The 15,952-nt window shown below is 42.2% G+C and overlaps 1 protein-coding gene across 9 annotated transcripts in view; it reads right to left on the bottom strand.

Moving 5' to 3' along the window:
- The window catches only part of FSD1L (fibronectin type III and SPRY domain containing 1 like), a 78,410-nt gene extending 64,849 nt beyond the window's left edge, over positions 1 to 13,561 (bottom strand). For 8 of the 9 annotated variants that reach the window (XR_006210557.1, XM_042964454.1, XM_042964452.1 and 5 more), the window contains exon 1: positions 13,492 to 13,561. Coding sequence is in view for 8 of the 9 variants with exons in the window: in XM_042964454.1 (XP_042820388.1) it covers positions 13,492 to 13,545 (54 nt within the window). In the remaining variant the exon portion in view is untranslated. Of the gene's footprint in view, positions 1 to 8,417; positions 8,599 to 13,491 lie in introns of those variants that run through there. The other variant, XM_042964456.1, reaches the window with a different exon arrangement.
- Positions 13,562 to 15,952: the final 2,391 nt, after the last annotated feature.

The raw sequence follows: 15,952 nt of genomic DNA, 5'->3' as shown, positions 1-15,952 counted from the left end.
TTCATGCTTTCTCTCTCTCAAAATACATAAATAAACCCCAAAAAAAAGAATGTTAAAAAAGTATATATATATACGTATATATATATATGTGTACGTATATATATATATAGGAGGTATGTTTCCAAAGGAAGTATGCACAGGCAATCTTAGCCATTATCCTTTGGTCAAGAACCACAATTACCAGATACCAAAACTACTGTATCAGGATTAAGCCTCTCAATTACTTGATTAGGGAAATAGACTAAGGTAAGTGCTATGCTAACAACAACAAAAAAGGGGGTTTTATACAACCCAGCCAAGCACAACTGCAATCATTTCCATGGAATGAATCAAAACTCTGGGATGTACAAGGCATGAGGTACCCTCTTCAAAGGAGCATAGCTTAAAGTTATGCTTATCATCACTATAAATCATGTGAAGCCTCTTATGTGGATCCTGAGAAACTTAACAGAAACCCATGGGGGAGGGGAAGGAAAAAAAAAAAAGAGAGAGGTTAGAGTGAGAGAGAGCCAAAGCATAAGAGACTCTTAAAAACTGAGAACAAACTGAAGGTTGATGGGGGGTGGGAGGGAGGGGAGGGTGGGTGATGGGTATTGAGGAGGGCACCTTTTGGGATGAGCACTGGGTGTTGTATGGAAACCAATTTGACAATAAATTTCATATATTGAAAAAAAAAAGAAAACTGAAAAAAATAAAATAAATCTTCCAATGGAAAAAAAGATATATATATATATATACATACGCACAATATATTTTAGTGAGAATAAAAAAAAATCATGTGAAGCAAAAGCACAATCAATAGTCTCTGAGCAAAATAATAAATAACACTTCTATACTCTTAAGTGCCTAGCACCATTTTAAGCTCTTTACATATATTAATTCATTTAATCCTCTCAAGAATCCTAAGAAGTAGGACACTATTACTATCACCATTTTCCAATTCAGAAGCTGAGGTATAGAGGTTAAGTAATAGCTTGCCCGGGATCTCAGAGCTAATATGTGGCAGAACCCAGATTCAAATTAAGGCGGTCTCACTCTTGAGTTGGTACTCTTAATTATCACACTGTACTGCCTGAAAGTAAAGATCAGAGGGACATGAAAAGAACACCTAAGGGCACCAAACACACTACGATTTTACTTCAACACTGAAAAAAACTGAAGCTGATCAAAAGCTTGTAACATGTCCCACCCTGCCACATATAAGGGCAACAAAAACAGCTATTCTTACACACAGACATATCATCTTGTAAGTCTGAGAACATGATGACTTTCAACATTTGAAGTGGCAAGGTTCCACTGGTTTTAGCTTAATATATGTGAAGATAACAAATTCAAATGTTGAATCTTAATTTTGCTGCATCCAAAAAAAAAAACTACCAACTTGGGCTACTTGCTTGGAAACTATTCAGTGTAACAAGCTCCTGAAATTATGATTCAGAAACTTCCTGTTCTTAGAACCAGTGGCAGAAAATCATTATACCCAGGTTTATATGCTAGTCTGAATCTGAGGACCTCAATAACGATGTAGTCATAAGAACAATTTGAGGGGCGCCTGGGTGGCTCAGTCGGTTAAGCGTCCGACTTCAGCTCAGGTCACGATCTCGCGGTCCGTGAGTTCGAGCCCCGCGTCGGGCTCTGGGCTGACGGCTCAGAGCCTGGAGCCTGTTTCCGGTTCTGTGTCTCCCTCTCTCTCTGCCCCTCCCCCGTTCATGCTCTGTCTCTCTCTGTCTCAAAAATAAATAAACATTTTAAAAAAAAATAAGAACAATTTGATGTAAGAGTTTTCTATCAGCATCTACTCACACCAAGAGAAGATTTCTGATTCAAATTCTACATTAGTTTTCTAGACCATTGAGATACACAAACCTAGAACCAGTGCAAATATCACTAGTCGATCTACAATTTAAGAGGGTCAAACTAGTATTATGGCCATTTCAGTAGTATTTACTAAGCACTTTCTATGTGCCAGGCCCTGTGCTAAACTGTTACCATGGCACATCTTTCTAATCATCACAATAGATTTTTAAAAAGTATCAGTGTTTGCATTTTATAGTTGAAGAAAAGGAAGGTTAAAGGAGTTAAGAAATTTTCTTAGGTCACATAGCTATCAAGTGGTAGTCACAATTCAAACCTAGAAGCTGCCTCCAGATCCTATACTTTTACACTACCCTAGGCTGCTTACACTGCCGGGGACGGTACAAAACAAGTATAGCATTCCTGCAATCAGAGAAAAGGGATCAATGAAGTCAGGATACAGCATTTCTGGAACATATCCTGATGCCACCAAGAATGATGGCACTTGCATCATGCCACACCATAGACTTCTCCTTTGAATTAGGTAATAAGAGTTGAAATCCAGAAAGTTCTATCCAGCTGGTAGCTAGACAATCAGAATCTTATCAGCTGACCATAGCTCTGCCAACACAAACAAGAGTATTGTGCTCAGAGGTGATGTGAAGAGGTGAAAAAGGAGATTATATATTGTTGAGAAATTCAGGAATCGATCATCACAAATAGCTAACTGATAGAAAGCCATGTCCTCTCTTAACAGCAAAACAGTTAGGAACACTACCTGCTTACAGAGGCAACTGAGGTAATCCAAAGAGGAAAAAAAATCTAATAAAAGACCTGGTGGAGAATGGTGTCTTTCTGCCCTAAGCCCGACTAGGACAGAAGAGGTACCCCCCCTACAAAGGATTTGAAGAAATATAGTGGAGTCAGAAGCTAAAGAAGCCTTATCCATGTGCAGTGACCTCTGAATTGGCTGTTTCATTCAATGAAGTCTACAAAGCTCATATTCAGCCAAGGAAACCAGAGGTTCCATCACCTAACTGAGGGGAGGTGCAATGGGAATGAAGATAGGAGCACACCTGGGTACTGCTGGTAGTGGTATAAACTAACAACCCTTCTGAAAAAGAGCAACTTGGCAATACATATCAAAGATTTTTAAAAGTATACACACATTGACTCAATAATTCCATTTCTACAATTTTTTTTTCCATTTCTAAAAAATTTATTCTAAATAAATAATTAAAGGTATAAGCAGAGACTTGGCTACAAGGATGTTCATTTCAGCATTACTTATAAGACTAGAAGGTTGGGACTAACATAAATATACAACAAAGAGCACTGATTAAAAATCAAATAATACAGCCATACAAAAGAATTCTGAATTGTTAAGTGTTGTAGAATGATATTAACATGCTAAAAGATTCATAATATATTAAGTGAAAGGCAAACTACAAAGCAGTATTACCACATCATGATACGATAGTCTTTTTAAGGTTCTATATATGTTTAAAAAAAACTGGAACATAATACGTACAAATGTTAAAAGAGGTTATGTCTGGGTGGCAGGATTATGGGTGATTTTCATTTATCTATATTTCCTATTTTCCTACAATAAGCTTGTGTTACTTATATGTATAAAAGTGCACAGATTGGCTGTGCCAACACTTTATTATAAATTAGTACAAAATTAGCTACCAATCAACACATGTCAATAACTAAGACCAGACTCTGTTAGAACGTTGTGGCTGGGAAGAGTGCCAACTGAGGATATAATACATACAAGAAAGATGGAGACAAAATCTACCAACTTGAAAATGTTGCCCACCCTAGGTTGGAGTGGATTATCTATCACCATGGTAAACATTCAATATGTGCTTACTGCATGAATAATCCTGCTTACATTCAGCCAGGCATTGCAAAGAAACATTGTATGGAAATTTAAAAAAAAAAGAAAAAAGAAAAAATCTGCTTCACTATTGACCCTTGAACTGCCTGGGTTGGAATGCACAGGTCCACTTATAAACAGAGTTTTTACAGCTCAGTACTGTAAATATATTTTCCCTTTCTTACAATTTTCTTATCATTTTCTTTTCTCTAGCTTACTTTATTGTAAGAATACAGTATATGATACATATACAAAATAGGTGCCAAACAACTGCTTATGTTATCCATAAGGCTTCCGGTTTACTATTTCTATCAACAGCAGGCTATTAGTAGTTATGTTTTGAGGGAATCAAAAGTTATATGCATATTTTCAACTGTTGTGGGGGCATGTTGGTACCCCTAACTCCTGTGTTATTCAAGGATCTACAGTATTTCCAATTTTTTAGAACTGTCAAGTTCAATAAAAAATGAATATATCTTAATTTTTTTTAATGTTTATTTTTTTTGAAAGAGACAGAGCATGAACCAGGGAGAGGCAGAGAGACAGAGAGAGAGACAGACAGACAGAATCCAAAGCAGGCTCTGAGCTGTCAGCACAGAGCCCCACGTGGGGCTCAAAACTCACAAGCTGTGAGACCATGACCTGAGTCAAAGTCGGATGCTCAACCAACTGAGCCACCAGGTGCCCCTGAATATATCTTTTTATATATAGTGATCATGAGTATGTCAATACGGTCCTTTGAAGAGGGTACCTCATGCCTTATATATCCCAGATTACTTTGATCCATTCCATGGAAATGAATGAGATTGTGTTTGGCTAGGGTGTATAAAACTCCACTTATACGTTCCTGTTCACAGCTCTACTTTAGAAAGCTAAGACCCTCCATCAAAAAAGAAAAAGAACTGCAGAGAGGGGATTTTATACACATTCACACACACACTCTCTACAGAAAAATAATGATTTTATATGGGGCATTGAGCGAGACCAAGTTCCAGGTTTTTATATAAATTGTGTTCTATACTTTCTATCAACTGTTTTCACTAGATTTAATTAGCTTCTTTAAAAAAAAACTATAGGGATTCATTCCTAATAACATCTTGAATTTTAATTAATCATATCACTATTTAAAGGCAAAAAATTCAGGCAAGAAGGGTGGTAATGAACAAAGCTTGGGCTGTGAAGAAAGACCAAGTTTGAATCCAGACTATCACTTGCTAGCTGCGTGACTCTGAACAACTCATTTAGCCTCTGAGTTTGGTTTTCCATTATCTGCGCAACAGGAATAAGAGGTATTGAGAGAATTTAAAGCAATCTAACACAATACTGGATGCAGAACAATATTGAAATTTCATTTCTCTTTCCTTTCTTCAGGAAATATTATTTTTTGACCAATAAAAAGTAATTTTGGAACAGGAGATGGTTGGTTATCTGGATATGGTGGAGGTCTCTGAATCGCTAAGGTACAATATGAAGAAAAAGAATAGCAAATACCAGGGTAGAGGAGGAAACTGGGATAAGGAAGCACATATACAGACATACTACTTGCTACCAAATGTCATGCTTTAAAACTCCCCCTACTCAATCTCCCCAATCTAGGTTTGTCCAATCTTGCACACTCAACCCCTCACCTGTCACTACCACTTTCCAAGTGGAAAGTAAAGAATACGCAGGAAAAACTGGGGAAAACCAAACAATTTACAATGTATACTCTTGGCAACATCCTTCCTCTGGGATCCCCTTCCTCTCCACCTTTATTATTCCTACAGCATGTACCTTTCCTAGAAACAGCAATCCCTATGAATATAAACAGATCTCTTGTGCAAAAACTTAACTATCAAATTCTAAGCACCCAGATTCTAGAAAGGTGTAAATGTCTTTTCGTTTCAATGGTTTCTTTGAACATACACATTTAATCAAGTATAGAAACCTTTGGGATTTTATCTTAAAACCACTTAAGGACATAATCAAAAGGTTTGAGTATCAAACAAAGCCACCTATCCATAACACATCCTGTTCGCAAAAGTGTCCCAGAAACTCGATGTAAACAAAATCCTTCTGTTTATTTCTAGGAGATAATACTGTGGTTTTCTGTATCCAACAGTATGCCTTACATACCCAAGGCAATTATGTTTTCTTCCTCTACTCAAACAGAGCATCTGTTGCTAACACAACACTGAAGTCCAAGTTATTTTCACAGACAAAAAAGCAGCTGGTCAAGCTAATCCATCTGCTGACTAGCCACCATCAAGCTTCTGTAAGACTGTCCAGTTAACTTAACCTCTATTGTCAGACTGCATGAGTCAGAACTCCCAGTCCTCTTTCAATTAGGATTTAACAACTCTTCTTTGACACCACCATTTGAAATCACTTATTACAGACATAAAAACAGAAAACATATTTTAAAACTTAAGGACAAAGGTTAAAAATGGTAGATTGGATTAGAAAAAGTTGTACAAATTATCAACAAAAGAAGAAAGTTATTTCGAAGTTGGGATTATGAATTTCATAACAATAGCCAGCAGTACTTACATATACCAGGCACCAAGGATTTTTAAAAATTAACATGATCCTCACAATAACCCTTTGAGGTAAGTACAATTGTTATCTCTATTTTATAGAGGAGGAAATACAGACACACAGCAAATTTCCCAAGCTCATTCAGCTCAGAGATAGTAGTAGGACTGGAGACCTGGCTCCAAAGACATCCTCCAATAATTTGAAGCCCAAATCCCAATGCCTTACTAACAGGTATATATTCAAGACATCCTCACCATTTTCCTTACAATGACTGAAGTACCATCCCTGCTATTTTCATTGTAACATTTTATAATGGGGAAGAAAAACCATGCCAGGGGTGTACTACTTACTTAAAAAGAAATACACAGTTTAGTTCATTATTAGTTGAGGTATGTAAGTGATTCTGCAATAGTTCATGAGGGAAAAAAGCTCAAATTCATAGCACTAAAGTGGTTATAAGCATTAATACCAGATACTTGTTATAAGCTATAAAACAAAGAGTTTTATAAGAATATTATTTGATACCAATAAATGAAATGAAAATCAACACATTTTCTAAAATTAAGAAATTGATTTTCAAAGTTACCACAAGGAACACCTAATTCTCTGCCACCTCTGGGGAAAGTGCACATGGTACTCGTAGGTGCTCAAAAACACCATATGGAATGAGACCAAATAAGTTCAAATTTTAGCCTTCTAGCTAGTGGTATGACCTTGCAGAAGCCACAACTGCCAACTCCTGAGTCCTTGATCCATATTAAAATACTTCCTCAAATTCTCTTTTATAACACACAGAGTATCTTAGTACTTTGTAACCATTAAAACACTTTTAACACTTTTTCATAATGAATTACTTTATCTGATTTTTATATTAGCTCTATAAAATATTCTTACTTCCACTGCATAAATGAAGAACTAGATTAATCACAGTTAAGTAATTTGCTCCAGAGCACAGAGCTAGTAAATAGCAACATGGAACTCAAGGACTCTAAGTCTCTGCTCTTCCGTTTGCCCTGAACCAACATCCATTCAGCTATCATGTGACTTTTACCTAAAAAGTTAAATAAGGCGTGACATGTTTTACAAATTTAGGCAGAGTTGTTTTAAACATACATATTCAAAACACACGAAATGTAATTTTTTACAGACGTCTTACTAATAGTCACGGAAATAAAATTGAGTTTACCCAACTGAGTTTCAAGATGCCTGCAATCAAATCGTGTGCACTTTAGTAAAATACTAGCATAGTCAATGCTTAACACATCACTACACTATTCTCCCGTGTCCCCTGTGCTTCTTTCCCTTGAAAAGGTGAAATCCAGGCAAAATTAGAGAAACCATTGTTCTAATAAGTCTTTCCAGTGCTTTCTATCTAATAATAGAAAAGAATGGCCTCTTGGATATGCCCTTCTTTTTCCCTGCTACATTATTAATAACACTTGTGTTCCCTCCTCTACTGTACTATACTTCAATTACTATCATCTAACAAAGAGAACAGGGTGGTTACTAATCTATACAGGGATTATGACTGCATATTAATAACTCTAAATGTATTCAAAACATTGGCTATGTTCTCAAAACATTTTTTTTCTTAATTGCAATTACTAGCTCCTTAACTTGTGCGGAAAGTATATATACAACAGGCCACAACAGCCATAGATAACTGTGACGAGCAACAAACTGGTCGAAGAGGGTGGGACCGCTGCCAACTGTAAGTCTCTTCTCCCAGTTCAACTAATACTAAACACCAAGACCTGCTTTTGAACTGGTCACGAGGAAGGAGGGAGTGGAGGGCGCAGTACTAAGCAGATTTGGTTCCTGACCTAAAGCAGCGTGTACGGTCCCTGTCAGCAGGTAGACCCCGTGCACCTCGATTGGTGCTAAGGCGGGATAAACCCGCGCTCGCACGCGGGGAGGCTCCAGAATCAAAGGGGGCCTAGAGCGCTGCAGAAAATGATTGTGGAATGGGGACAGCTCCCTTCTTCCCCGCAGGAGCCAGGGCCCAGGGCCAAAGGCCAGCTCGGGTCACCGGGCGCGGTCCCCGCAGCCTGGCGGGCGCCGCTTTGCTCCCACCGGGGAACGAGGGAGGGAGGGAGGGTAGCTGCCTAGCCCTCCGCGGCCGCAGCCCTGCCTGGCCCAGCGCGTCCACCGCCCACCCGGCCCCGGGCGCCCCGCCCACCCTCTCCCCAACCTCGGCCGCCCCGCGCCTCGTTCTCCCACTTACTTTCTGGGAGTCCATGGCCAGGGGCTATGTCTACTGGGCCCGAAACCGCGTCGAAGAACCTTGCGGCGAGGCGGAGGGAAGTCGGGCAAGCCAACACTGCTACCCGCGGCCGCCCCCTCTCCTCCGCCGCCGCCTCAGCCTCAGCCTCAGCCTCAGCCTCAGCCTCAGACAGAACCGACCCCGCCCGGTCCGCGCCCAGCCCGCGCGCGCGCCGTCGTCGCGCCGCGGTTGCCAGGGTGAAAGGGCGGCCCGCAGGAGGGAGGGAGGGAGGGAGAGAGACCGGAGCGCCCCGCGCATGCGCGCTGCCGCGGGACGGGATGGAGTGGAAGGTGTCCGATGCTGGGTGGGAGGGGCAAAAACTAGTGGTGCTGCGGGTCCAGTGACCAAGCCTTTCCTTCCTTACCGCATCCTTTTTCTTCCAGGGCTCCCGATCGCTGCAGGCCTTGGAATGGGCCACTGGGCATCCAGCAGCCGGGCCCGTGGGAAAGGCTGGGGAAGGAAAGCTCTGGTCCTTGAGATCAGCCCCCGCTCCATCCTGCACGCATTTAAGCACCCCTAACATTGACCGCCGCCAAGGAGCAGCCAGGCTAGACCAAACCCACTGTCCAGTGAGAAGGAAAGGGCTGGGGTAAGGGATATCGTGGAAACATGGAGAAGGCCTGAAGGAACGTGGTAGAAACATACGGGTAGAGGGTGGGGCCTGGTAGACCTTTCCCAGAGAGCCCTCCTGGGCATCTTGCTGTGTTTTGAGCAAGTCACTCTCCCTGAGCCTATTTCATCTTCCATAAAATAAGAGCAATAATGCTGACTTTGTAGAGCATTGTGAGGATTAAGTAATGTATTTGAAATGCCCAGGACATAGTTAATGGCCAGTAAATTATAGTTGTCCGTGGGGGGGCTAGAACCTGCTCAGTCTGGTCTGAAAAGGACCGTGCAGACTGTAGAAAGCTTGGGGAAGTAGGCCTGAAAATGTTCTTCTCCAAGCAGAAAGGCCTCAGCTTCCATTTTGATGACTGGAGAGGCTCAGAAAAGTTCCAACTAGGCAATCGCTCATGAGGAATGAACAGAAGGGAAATACATATTGAGTATCTATCGGGTACCATTTCTCTGAACTGAGAATTCAGCAGTGACAAGGCCCTGCTCTCACTTGCAGAGCTTACAATCTAGTATGGGAGGGAGGCCAAAAAAAAATTAATGTGTATATATAGTAAATAAATGTGTGTATATATATATATATGTATATGTGTACATATATATACACACACAGTGTTTAGAAGCACTATTAATATATATGTTTATTAACATATATATGTAATTATATATGTTTATATGCACTCAGAATTATGAGGGCTCCATTTTCCATAAGAAGTTCAGGGAAGGCCTCTCTCAGAAGTGATTGTGTAAAGTGAGAGAATGAGTCATACAAAGGTCTGGGAAAAAGCATTATAGATAGAAGGAACAGCGAATACAAAGGCCCTGAGAGGGCATGAGCTCTATATAAGAAACAGTATTTATCCTACAAGGCGATAATTGCCTGTATACAATTATACTCTGTACTATGACTTCCATGAAGGTTGAAATTTCTTTTACTCATATTTGTATCCCCAGCGCAGGTCTTGCCATCTAGTATGCACTCAATAAATCCATTTTTTTTTTTTAACTGGACAGACATGTATAAGAAATGGGATGAGGGGCGCCTGGGTGGCTTGGTCGGTTAAGCGTCCGACTTCGGCTCAGGTCATGATCTCACGGTCTGTGAGTTCGAGCCCCGCGTCGGGCTCTGTGCTGACAGCTCAGAGCCTGGAGCCTGTTTCAGATTCTGTGTCTCCCTCTCTCTCTGCCCCTCCCCTGTTCATGCTCTGTCTCTCTCTGTCTCAAAAATAAATAAACGTTAAAAAAAAAAATTTTATAAAAAAAAAAAAAAAAAGAAAGAAAGAAATGGGATGAAGGGCCCAAAAGGGAAAACAGGGACTTGGCTCAAGCTAGGTGGGTAGTGCTTAAAGGCCAGGGTCCAGGGAGGGCCTGTGTGAACAATTTTGCTCCTGCAGCTAAAAGGACAAATGGTGTGCAAACTTGCAGAGAGATGCTCCCTCTCTCTCTTTTTTTTTTAATGTTTATTTATTTTTGACAGAGAGAGAGAGAGAGAGAGAGAGAGAGAGAGAGACGGAGCATGAGCAGGGGCAGGGGCAGAGAGAGAGGGAGACAGAATTCAAAGCAGGCTCCAGGCTCTGAGCTGTCAGCACAGAGCCCGACGCGGGCTCGAACTCACAGACCGTGAGATCATGACCTGAGCCGAAGTCGGACACTCAACCGACTGAGCGACCCAGGCGCCCCGAGATGCTCCCTCTCTTGGTATCAAGGGAAAGATGCCTCCTATCCAAGTTGCCCCAATTCCATGAGGAGCAGTGAGAGCAGCCAAGCACCCAGCGTCTAGTGCATGAAGGCTATTCTCCGCACTGCAGACTCAGTGTAGTGAGTCAGTTTCCCATGAGGGAGAAATGCAGCCTAGGGATTGGACAACATTAGAGGTCAAACTGCCCCACTGTGAGCTCCCTAGCCGTGACCCTGCCTTCTACTGTGGGATGCATCATTAAGGGGGGGAAAAAAACCACACCATTTAGTGCTGTCCCCAGTTCTCTTGCTGCAAGGACTTCAGAGAGCAACTCCTGGGCACTTTATGACTGATGGGTATAACCACAGAAGGAGACAGAAAGAGGCTTTGGAGACAGCAAGTCACAGCTGAAATGTGATCACCAGAATTCTGTCACAGGTCATATCCCAGGAGCTCACTCCTGGCTCCTTGCCTCCTCAGTCCCCGAGTTCTTTCCCTGCAGCCCAGCGAGGAGCCTGCAGCTTTTGTCAAGAGTTCTGCCCCATTTGACTCCTGCCCCTGCCAGATCTCGTTTCCTTTAGGCAGTCTGGCTTCCCTGCCCAGCTCACCCGGGCCTTCTGCCTGCCCTTGTTCCTGTCCCTTCTGGCTGTGACTTCTATCTTCCCCAACCTATGCAGGCTCTCTGGCAGCAGTACTCACCTGGCGGGGCACTAAGTCTGCACCCCCACTGCTTCTGGCCTATGGGCAAGTCCTCTGCCTTTTCTGAACTTACCTTTTCACAGCCAAGTCAGCTGGGAAATTTTCAAAAGTAGCTTTACTAATAAAGTAAAGCTGCTGTTCTCAAGTGTAATCCCCAGACCAGCTGTATCAGCACCACCTGGTAGCTTGTCAGAAGGGCAAATTCTCAGCCTTCATCCCCAGACTAACTTAATCAGAAACTCTGGCATGAGGGTCCAGAAATCTGTGTTTTAACAAGTCCTCCAGGTGATTGATGCATACTAAAGCTTGAGAACCATTGAACTAAGAGAAAGCAAATTGTTAAAAAAAAAAAAAAAAAAAAGGAAAAACTACAGAGGGATAAAACAGATGACGTTTTTTAACCCTTATGTTTCAATTCTGAGATAGCATATCTAGTTGTAGGTATTTACTGAGGTCCCTGGGCCTCCAGGAATGCCTTTCTGAGGAAACATCGAATTAGAATAACCTCAGGACTGGCCCTACTGATGTGAAGTGTCTGGCAAAATTGTCTCTTCCGGAACAGGTTCTTTACCCCCTCTTGCCAGGCGTTACCCCTGTAGCCCTGAGTACCCTCATGAGTTCTGGGATGCCCCCATCTCTTGGGAGAGAAAGCTACTTCCCTTAAGGGGTGCCAACAGTGTTCCCCTTTGGGAGTCAGTATAGGGCCCGGCCTGGACTCAGCAAATCTGAATTTAAATCCTGACACTGCCGCCTACCAGCTGTGTAGCCTTCAGTGAGTCTTTTAAACCAGGATAAGCCTCAATTTCCTCATCTGTAACATCATGATCGTAATAGTAGTAATTCCCAGTTACGGTTGTTGTGGGGAATCAAAGGAGATTACATATGCAAAGTGCCTGGTTTAGTCTACATTTAACAAATGTGTGGCTGTTACTATTATTACTCCCTTGTACATCATATCCTTCTGTGCCACCCTTGGATGGCTTTTTCCCCCTCGGTCTTTGGGGCCTTAGAAGCCCTATTTTCACCCCTAACTCTCATTTTCATTGTTATCCTAGCTTTTCTGAAGCATAATCACAGTCCACATGCTGCTCTTTGTTGAAGCACCAAATCTCTAACCATCTCTCTCCCTGTTCATATCTGGCCTACGTCTTAGCATATACCACCAAACCCAGGAAAACCCTGAGTTTGCTCTAAGCCTCAGTTTCTTCAATTATGAAAGACGAATCATAACAGTACCACCTACAAGGGTTTTTGAGTTGATTCAATGAGATAATTCGTGTTCAATGTTTAGCGGCATCTGTCATGTAGTAAGTATTCAAAAAATATTAGCTATCATCTCTCCCCAATCATAGAAACCTAATTCTTTTTTCCTCTGCCTCCTTCTGACTAAAAACAAACTCAACCCAAAGTCCTGGACCCCCTTGAACTCAGAGTGCAAATTTCTGATCCTAGGAACTCACTATAGACATTTACGTTCTCATAGGAGCGAAAGGATGATTCCGTTTTGTTGTGAGCTGGCACTGTATGAAGTGGTCTAGCTCCATATTTGGAGAGCTCTAAGCAAAGTGGGAAGCAATCAGTATACACAAACATGTGAAAGGGCCTGGAAACCACGTGAGAAGGGACACAATCGAGGATTTCGTCTGGAAAGGAAAATTTCTCATGTCAGAGGGGACATGATTTTTTACCTTAAAACTCTCCAGAGCTGTTGTGTGGAAGAGGGAGCTGACTTATTCTCTAGCATCCCACAGACAGAATTAGACCCAGTTAGTGTAAGCTACAGGAAGATAGATTTCCAATCAACAAAAAGTCCAACTTTCTAACAGCCTTACAGAGCTGGAATGGACTTTGGTGGTGAGGTCCCCATCAGTGGAAGTATCCAAGCAGGGGCTAGGCATTTGCCTAGGGGGATCAGGCAGTGAAAGGGTAGATGGCAGAGATAACTTTTAACATCTTTCTGAACCCTGAGGCTATGTCATTCTGCAAACTAGAGGCCAATAACTATTCATTCCCTCTCTGACTCAGCTTTGCAATTGTACTCACCTCTGGAATGCGCTCTGAATCTCTTCTCCCCACCCCCACTGTCATAAGCTCCATTGCAAGAGGCCCCTCTCCTTCCTGGGATAGGGCATGCCAGGAGCAGTTGACTAAACTGTAGCCATTATGATGTTTCTATGTCACAATACCTTCTCTATGCATGATGGCTTGCTTTATACTAGGCACTGGAGACACTGAAATGAGTGAGGACTGGAAGACCCGGGTGTTTCCATCACTTCCTGCCTTAGCTCTCAAAATGCCTCTGGACTCACCTAGTTCAGAGAATGACCAAGAACAAAGCCAATTTATCTGTCTGTTGATCTCTTCATTGTAAAAGGATGCTGCCCACCCCATCCCCCACCCCCAGGTCTCTCCAACACAGAGTAACGGGCTCCCTGTTCCTAGTGAGAACATTACTCAGCAGCCCTTCTTCCTCTGCATATACTCTGAGAATGATGTGGGGCAGTTTGAGACTGAGTGAATGAGACTAGGGAGATAAAGGGCCCACAGTGAATTGACCACACTTCTGTTTCATCGACCAAGCACCCAGATGCTGATACCAGACTGTCTGAATTCAAAGGCCAAGTCTACCACTTACCAGTTGTGTTGCCTTGGGTGATTTGGTAACCTCTCTCTACCTCAACGTTCTTATTTGTAAAATGGGAGTATTAACAATACCCACTTGAAAGTGTTGTCATGAAGATAAACGACAATGTGTGTGAAGTGCTTACTTAGAATAATGCCTAATTACTGGGAAGTACAAAATATATGGTAGTTATCAATTTATTATTTTCCAAAATAAACCATCCTCCTGGCCACAGCACCGGGAAATAATGGTGTCTGTGAGTCCTTTGATACTGTGGTGCTGTTGTTGTCCAGATCAGATGGTACTACATCAGCACTTCCTAGGAAATAAGTCTTTTGAATCCATCTCTCATTCTTTTTTTTAAATTTTTTTTTACATTTATTTATTTTTGAGAGACAGAGACAGAGCACAAGTGGGCGAGGGGCAGAGAGAGAGGGAGACACTGAATCCGAAGCAGGCTCCAGGCTCAGAGCCATCAGCACAGAGCCTGATGCGGGGCTCGAACTCACGAACTGTGAGATCATGACCTGAGCTGAAGTCAGACGCTCAACCAACTGAGCCACCCAGGCGACCCAATCCATCTCTCGTTCTGAAGGGCAATCCGAACTTTTCCCTAGCAATCAGAGTTTGAAAAGGGAAGGAGACACAACTGAAGCTGGAATGAGGAACTTAAGACAAGTCATGAAAGGAAGATAGGACCCTTTCCAAGCCAAGGAAACAGCCTAAGCGAAGGTGGGAAATGAAGAGAACAACCCCAGAAGATAAGATATGAAATGAATGGAAATAGGAACCCCCAATGCCTTAATACCAGCCAAGTATTAGGAAAACATTGGAGCATATGAGAGATGGAATATTCCACTTGGGGCGCCTAGGTGGCTCAGTCAATTAAGGGTCCAAATTTGGCTCAGGTCATGATCTCACAGTTCGTGAGTTCAAGCCCCATGTCGGGCTCTGTGCTGACAGCTCACAGCCTGGAGCCTGCTTCAGATTCTGTGTCTCCTTCTCTCTCTGCCCCTCCCCTGCTTGCACTCTGTTTCTCTCTGTCTCTCAAAAATAAATACACATTTAAAAAATTTATTTATTTATTTATTTTAATTTTTTTAACGTTTATTTATTTTTGAGACAGAGAGAGACAGACCATGAACGGGGGAGGGCCAGAGAGAGGGAGACACAGAATCTGAAACAAGCTCCAGGCTCTGAGCTGTCAGCACAGAGCCCCACACGGGGCTTGAAATCACAGACTGTGAGATCATGACCCGAGCTGAAGTCGGACGCTCAACCGACTGAGCCACCCAGGCGCCCCTAAAAAAATTTTTTTAAAGACATGGAATATTCTGCAGCATGAAAAATTATCTTTATGAAAAATACACACCAATATGGGAGAAAGCTTTTTTTATTTTTAAGGCTTGTTTATCTATTTTTGATGGGGGAAGAGTCAGAGAGAGAGGATCCCAGGCAGGCCCCACACTGTCAGTGTGGAGTAGGACATCAGACTTGAACTCACAAACCGTGAGATCATGACCTGAGCCGAAATCAAGAGTCGGACACTCAACTGATGGAGCCACCCAGGCACTCCTGGGGAAAAGCTTATATTACAACTTAAAAACAAAACAGAAGTTTTAGCTAGAGTATTTTTTTCAAAATATAAATGGGTAATGTCTACTGTTAGAAAGTAGACACCTTTACAAATTTTCCTTTTGTTTATAAGTTTTAGCTTAGGTGCAGTGCCATCATATAGGAAAGCTCAGCCTGGTTTCCTGTTATCAAATACTTTCACATGTTTACTTTTCTGCTTACATAAAAGTACATTAAAGGGTGGGGGATGGGTGAAATAGGTGATGGGGATTAAAGAGTACACTTATCATGATGAGCACTGAATGA

This window comes from Panthera tigris, chromosome D4 (assembly GCF_018350195.1).
Source record: "Panthera tigris isolate Pti1 chromosome D4, P.tigris_Pti1_mat1.1, whole genome shotgun sequence".
Lineage (NCBI taxonomy): Eukaryota > Metazoa > Chordata > Mammalia > Carnivora > Felidae > Panthera > Panthera tigris.
Note: the sequence above shows the minus strand (reverse complement) of the source record. Positions and strands in the feature narration are given on the sequence as shown.